At 54.1% G+C, this 6078-nt stretch overlaps 2 protein-coding genes across 2 annotated transcripts in view; one reads left to right on the top strand and one right to left on the bottom strand.

Moving 5' to 3' along the window:
- GUITHDRAFT_166182 (hypothetical protein) overlaps nucleotides 1-1862 on the bottom strand; it is a gene marked incomplete at its 3' end in the record, with an annotated part of 4412 nt that extends 2550 nt beyond the window's left edge. Inside the window, exons 1-3 of the mRNA XM_005821465.1 lie at nucleotides 1693-1862; nucleotides 740-1594; nucleotides 215-535 (exon numbers count right to left, since the gene is read on the bottom strand). Coding sequence (XP_005821522.1) covers nucleotides 215-535; nucleotides 740-1594; nucleotides 1693-1773 — 1257 coding nt within the window. The 5' untranslated portion in view covers nucleotides 1774-1862. The remainder of the gene's footprint in view (nucleotides 1-214; nucleotides 536-739; nucleotides 1595-1692) is intronic.
- A 1686-nt stretch (nucleotides 1863-3548) lies between these two features.
- Nucleotides 3549-5762, top strand: GUITHDRAFT_147153 (hypothetical protein; the record flags this gene model as incomplete). The annotated part of the gene is made up of 5 exons (XM_005821466.1): nucleotides 3549-4088; nucleotides 4147-4739; nucleotides 4932-5308; nucleotides 5582-5629; nucleotides 5737-5762. 5 exons carry the CDS (start codon nucleotides 3549-3551, stop codon nucleotides 5760-5762), a joined length of 1584 nt encoding a protein of 527 aa, XP_005821523.1.
- Nucleotides 5763-6078: the final 316 nt, after the last annotated feature.

Here is a 6078-nt window from a genome sequence, read left to right on the forward strand (position 1 = left end):
CGGGAAGAGCTCGAATGAGAGCAATCTTGACCTGCTCCTACACATCAGCCCCTTCCTCACATCCAATCTCCTCCGCCAGAAACTGAAACAGCCCATCTCCTCCCCACCTCTATCTTCCCCGCCCCATCCCGCCCTCCTCCCCATCAAACTTGCTTTCATCAGCCCCCTCATCACTAAGAAGGAAACGCAGCCCAGCGATTGGCAAGCACAGCACCTCCTTGTCCTCGTCCTTGCACAGCATCTCGGGGATGCAGCGGATCTTCTCGATCTTGTCCTGCATCATCCTCTTCTCTGGAGCACTCTTGACTGTCTCCAGCTTCCCTAGATCTGAGATTGTGAGAATGATGCCGGGGAGGTTGTAAGCTAGGTTGGATCTGACTTCAGACGAGGCAGAAGGAGGCAGAGAGAGGACGAAGTTGAGCAGAAGAACGCTAGCTTCACAGTCAACGTCCTTCCACATCTCATGGACGAGTGGTCCGATGCTTTTGCTTATCCATACCACGTCAGGGGCATCAGAATTGTAATATTTCTTAACCTGTGTGATGGATCAGAGGAGGAATCGAGTGATTCGATAAGAGAATGCAGGGGCACAGGCAGAGAAGGAAGAAGAGAGGAATGTTCACATAGGAAACATTGGCAGTGAAGATGAGAAACCGTTGAAGGAGAAAGAAAGAGGCAAAATGCAAAGCAGAAGAGAAAGAAATGCATGGAAGATACTCTTGCTGTCAAAGTTCAATACCTCGTTTGTGAGGAAGATGGCAAGCGAAAGCTTGACAGCTTTCGGGAGTTCCTTCAGCAGGGCAGCCGCTCCCTCCACCGCATGCTCCCTCACTTCTGATTCCTCGTCCCTCAAGAGCTCCTCGATCTCTTCCTTCACAAGATTCAGCTTGTCCATCAACCCCTGTGGAATCGAGGGAGAGGAGATTTTCATCTGAGCCATCGTGGCCGCTAAGAGCTTCCCGTTCGAGCCTTGATGCGGGGTCGCGCCCTCCCCAGCTGCTATTCTCCTCACCAGCATCTGGGCAACGGAGGGTAGCTGCAACGCCAGGCACGCGCGGACTCGATGGTCAGTGTCCTGACATAGGGCGATCGCGCGGTCGAAGAGAGAGACGGTATTGTCCTCCAGCTTGTTGTGAGAGGCCTTGGGCGGCTGCAGGGCAACAGCTGGAGGGAGATAACTCACCAGCATTCCGACCATCTTTGCACAGAGCAATCGCTGCTCTGCCGTCTTGGAGACTTCGCCGAGCGCCAAGGCCAAGGGTAGAACCGAAGATTCAATCTCTTCTTTGGGCAGCAGCGGGATGAGCAGGTTCAGAACCTTCAACCACGGATCTCTGACTTCGTTTGACTGCGCGTTGACATAGTTGAGGCACTTGGGCAAGATATGCTTGCTCGCTGCCGCACTGGTGATGGCTCCAGCTTCCAGGGATTCACTGAGAACATTCGCGATCAGGGTTTGATGAACAATGTCTTCCTCCTTGAATTTCTGTGTTGCGTCAGAGGTGATTGTGAGCACCAGAGGCAGAAGTTGCGCCTCTGCATTCTCTTGCTCCTCGACAAGTTGCCTCTTCAAAATCTCCACCGCACAATGGATCTGCAGCGATCGCTTGTCTTGATGAACAAGATTGCGCGTTCAATCTCCGTAAGGTCTTCATCTACAGTGTACTCCTTCTCCTCCTCTTCTCTCTTCACTTTCTTGATTTCTTGAACTTTGCCACCACCGTCGCTGAAGTCATCGAATTCAGCCCAGGACAACCAGGGGTCTAGCTCCATCGGTCTTCTACTAAACAAGCTATACACGTACTTTCAACGAGTCTGACAAGAATCATCCGTTTTTGATTGCAGTCGACAACACCTCCTTGACAATGACCATCGCTGCACAACAATGCCGTCAGATCCACTCGATTCACGAGAAAACTGCAGCTGAAAATGAGTCCTCCTTTCAACAACCACACGAGCACTTTTGTTGATCACTACGAGCATATAAGATCATCTCCTACACCATGTGATACCTCAAATCATCAAAAATGTCTTCCCTCACCATCCGTGCTCTTACCATCTCTACAGTACAGGCCACAACTTCCCTTCTGCTCCCCACCTGAAGGATTACTGAAAACTCCCCACCTGCAATCCTTCTTCCCCTCTCTCCACTTTATCATCCCCATTCGCTCTATCCACCATCTCCTCCCCCCCTCTCTCCTCTCTCTCCCTCCTCTCTCCTGTCTACATCTTTCCTCCCCCCCTTCCCCTCCTTCCCTCCCCTCCCATATATTTTCGCCCAACTCATCGAGCTCATCGCTCAGTCTCATTCCACCCACCCCTCGACCGATATCATACACCTTCTACACACTTACCACCCCTTTATCACGTACCCTACCCCCTTTTACACTCCTGTTTTACCTTGCCATCACCCCCTGTAGCGTTTGTACCTGCTCTCAGTACCCCTCCTTTCGTCCTCACATACCCCTGGATTTTGAGTAAACTCCTGGATTCTTTTTGCTCTTGACCAACGATATCACCCGGCCCCACCCCACCCCCGCCGAGCTATCCGAATATGATGACCCACCCCTTACTCTGAGCTACCCCACCCTACCATACTTCACAGAGTACAACATCACCAATGGACCCCATTCCAATAGGACCCCACCCACTCTCCTACCTCATAGGACCCCTACATTCCTCCACTTTCAGCAAATACTACACTAGTGAGATTTGACGGGTCCCTGCTATACCTCTCAACCTACCCCTACCCTAGAATCATGCTATTGGAAAGTCTATCAGAGGGGGTGGGTGGACTGGGTAGCAACGGAAAAAGGGGGAAGGGATATGAGGGGGATGATTCGAAACATTTATTATGAACTGAGACGGCCTGAGTCGGCCGGGCGGCACCGTGGGCCGGCCCGGGCCCTCAGATTCACCCCGGGCCCCTTCCCACAGTCAAAAACCGGACCGCAGTCACGGCCCCCGGGGCAGCGGGTCCCGGATATCGGATCTTCGAACCGGGCGGGTGAAACTTGGAAGTCATTGAACTCAGCGCCCGGGCCCTGGAAGTTCAGTCACGGCGCGGCCGCAGCCGCGCCGCGCGGCCGCCGGCCCAGCGGCGCTCCGGACCCGGGCGGTATACGCGGCCCGGCTTCTCCTTTACTCAAAGTTAAGTTAAAAATCAGCTTCTCCAGTGACTTGTCAAGGCTCGAGTCATTTCGGTTGTCAATAAATCATGGTGGACGGGAAACTCACCGTACGGTAGGAGGGAGGGAGCGGGGGAGACTTCAAGCCGCTGCCTGCTGGGTGAGGGGACTTGCAGGACTACATGAATGCAGCATTGGACTCCGTGAGTCATGATGAAGTTTGCCAAAGAGCGATAGAGAGCGATGAGAAGCAACAGGGAAGAAACAACCGAATGTTAGGAGGATAGGTTCTAGCGCTATGGTTGTGAGCCCCGGATCCCTTGATGACATTCTTGACAGGGTGACAGCTGATGACGATTGGGATACCGCAGTGCCCTTGAACCTGTAAGTTGCTGCTCACCCCTGATCCCAGTCAAGAAGATGCCGCCAAAACCCGCAGACGGGAAGAACAACTCGAAGAAGAAGGCCGAAGAGCTTCAGCTGCTGTTGGATCGTGTTGAGAAGATGATCAACAAGGCAAATGCAAACATAGACATATCAAAGTCGGAAAGGAATCTGCTGCTGATGCAGGATTCTCTAACAATTTTGGAGAGTGCACAAGAGCTGTTGAACAACAACCCTATCAAGTTGCCTGCCAAGGAGAAGAAGAAGAAGATACAACCTCTGCAATCATCTATCGACCTTATCAAGCATGATTTCACTCAGGCGGTGGAAGAGGAGCAGAAGTTGAGGAGGGTGGAAGCTGTACAGGAGTGGACGTGTGTGGAGGTCGGGCAAATTCTCAACGAGAGGTCCATGGTAAAGAGCGTCCTGTTGAGCATCAAGGACAAGTTGCAAGAAGAGTACAAGAAGCGCGACGAAGAGCTCGACTGGCAGTTGTGGGTATCTTGCAATCATCTTCCCGACCCGAGGAGCGAGGTGGCGCTGAATGACTTCATCAATGACTGGGAGAAAGACAAGGTGAGGGAAAAATCTCCAGGAGGACGTGTGACGCTGACGCTGTCCTGTGCTCTTCAAGGCAACCAGCGAGTTTGCGGTGCTAGCAGAGGAGATCGACTCGTCCTTCGAAGTGATCCAGCAGTGCTTGCAGCTAGTCGCCACGGAGAAGTTGCAAGTTTGTCAAGTGTCACGGGAGAAGATGTTGGTTGTGCAGGAGGATCGGATGAAGAGCATGCTGAAAGAGTTGTTACACTGCAAGCACATGCTCCGCGTGACGCGGGAAGACGATGACGGGAGCTGGACCCGCACGAACGACCTGCGAACGCACAAGAAGGTGTTGTTGGAGTACTACAGGCAAGCCGAGAAACTCTCGTTGCATGCTCATGAGGAGGGTGGAGAGGAGAGGACGAGGATGAGGACGAATTGCGACATCAGAGCGTCCGAGAGCGAGAGGATCAAGACTTTGAATCACATCGTTGCGAGGACCAAAGAGATCGGGGCGCGGAAGTTAGACACCATGACCATGGACGTTCTACTCCATCCTCACAGTTACATGACGACTGAGGACAGTCGCTTCTGGCAGCAGAGGAAGCACCTGACTGTATGCATGTGGGTCAACCTGACCAAGAACTTGAGATTGAAGGAGATCGAATTTCCTGTGAGGAACTTGAGGTGAAACAGTCCTGCCTGCCTTCTCGCCTTCTCGCTCGCTCGCTCCCTGCCTGCCTCCCTGCCTGCCTCTCTCCACACACACGCTCTCCCTCCCTCTCCCCCTCTCTCCCTTCCTCGTTTGTGCCTGCCCATCTGCACTGCTCTGCTCTGCTTCCTATTCGCTGCTCCCCTCCTCTGACTCCTCTCTGGCAGGATGAGCATCCCGCAGAATCTCATCATGAAGTCCATCGCCCTCCGCGCTATCCTCATCGACAACTTTGAGCTTGTCCAGCTGCCCTCGACCTCCAAGAGCTCTCTCCCAGCTGAGTCCCAGCACGTCTCCCACCCCCATGTGGACAGCATGTCAGATCCCCCGCACGCTCAGGTGAATGACAGCAGGCAGAGGTGGGAGGAAGACGGAAAGGAGGAGGAGGATGTAGCGGTGGGAGGCGTGCTGTTAGTGCAGTGCCTTAACTTGCCGCGGGAGCCCAAGAAGGTTGGAGCATGGTCGATGAGGGAGGAGGTGGAGGGAGGAAGCGGCCAGGTCGAAGAGATGCCGTACCCTTCCATCGACGCGTACACTGGACAAGGTGAGGAAGGGTGGAAGGGGAGGATGGGGGATAAGGAGCGTTGGAGGAGGAGAGGAAGGGAGAGGGAGAGGGAGAGGGAGAGGGAGAGGGAGGAGGAGGGGGAGGAGGGAAGGAGAGGGAGAGGGAGAGGGAGCGGGAGCGGGTTTAGGGAGCGGGAGGAGGGAGAGAGTGGTTTTCAGTTTCTCTTCTCAGCGATTTCGTTCAGTCGAGAGGCTTCCTGCTATCAGCATGTCCTTCCTTCTCCCTCCCTCCTCCATCGTCGTCGATCCTCAGAGCCTCTATATGTCCCGCTGGGACCCAAACAAGGGCAGGTGGACGCAGGTGTTTGCCTCCTCCTCCTCCTCCTCCTCCTCCTCCTCCTCCTCCTCCTCCTCTTCCTTTTGCTCTTCCTCCTCGTCTCCTCCTGCCATCGTTTAACCTCAGAGCAGGACGGAATCTCCGATGTTCGGGTTGAGCTGTTAAGGAGGAGGAGCCGGAGGAGACGGAGGGAGCGAGGGAGCGAGGAGGAGAGGAAACGGAGGAAAGTGGAGCGCAGGGGAAGGGAGCAGCAATCATCGCCGAAGAGGAAGAAAGGGAGGAGGAGGAAGGGGAGGAAGAGGAGGAAGAGGAGGGTACGAAAACGATCAAGGAGCACCTGGAAGATCATGGGAAGGAGGAGGAGGAGGCGAAGGAGGAGGAGGTTAAGAGCAAGGTTCCGTCCTATCAGATCAGTTTCAGCACACTTTACCTCGCTGCTTTCGCTGTTATGCAGAGAAGAACTGCTTGTTTCC

The sequence above is a fragment of the Guillardia theta genome (assembly GCF_000315625.1).
Source record: "Guillardia theta CCMP2712 unplaced genomic scaffold GUITHscaffold_143, whole genome shotgun sequence".
NCBI lineage: Eukaryota > Cryptophyceae > Pyrenomonadales > Geminigeraceae > Guillardia > Guillardia theta.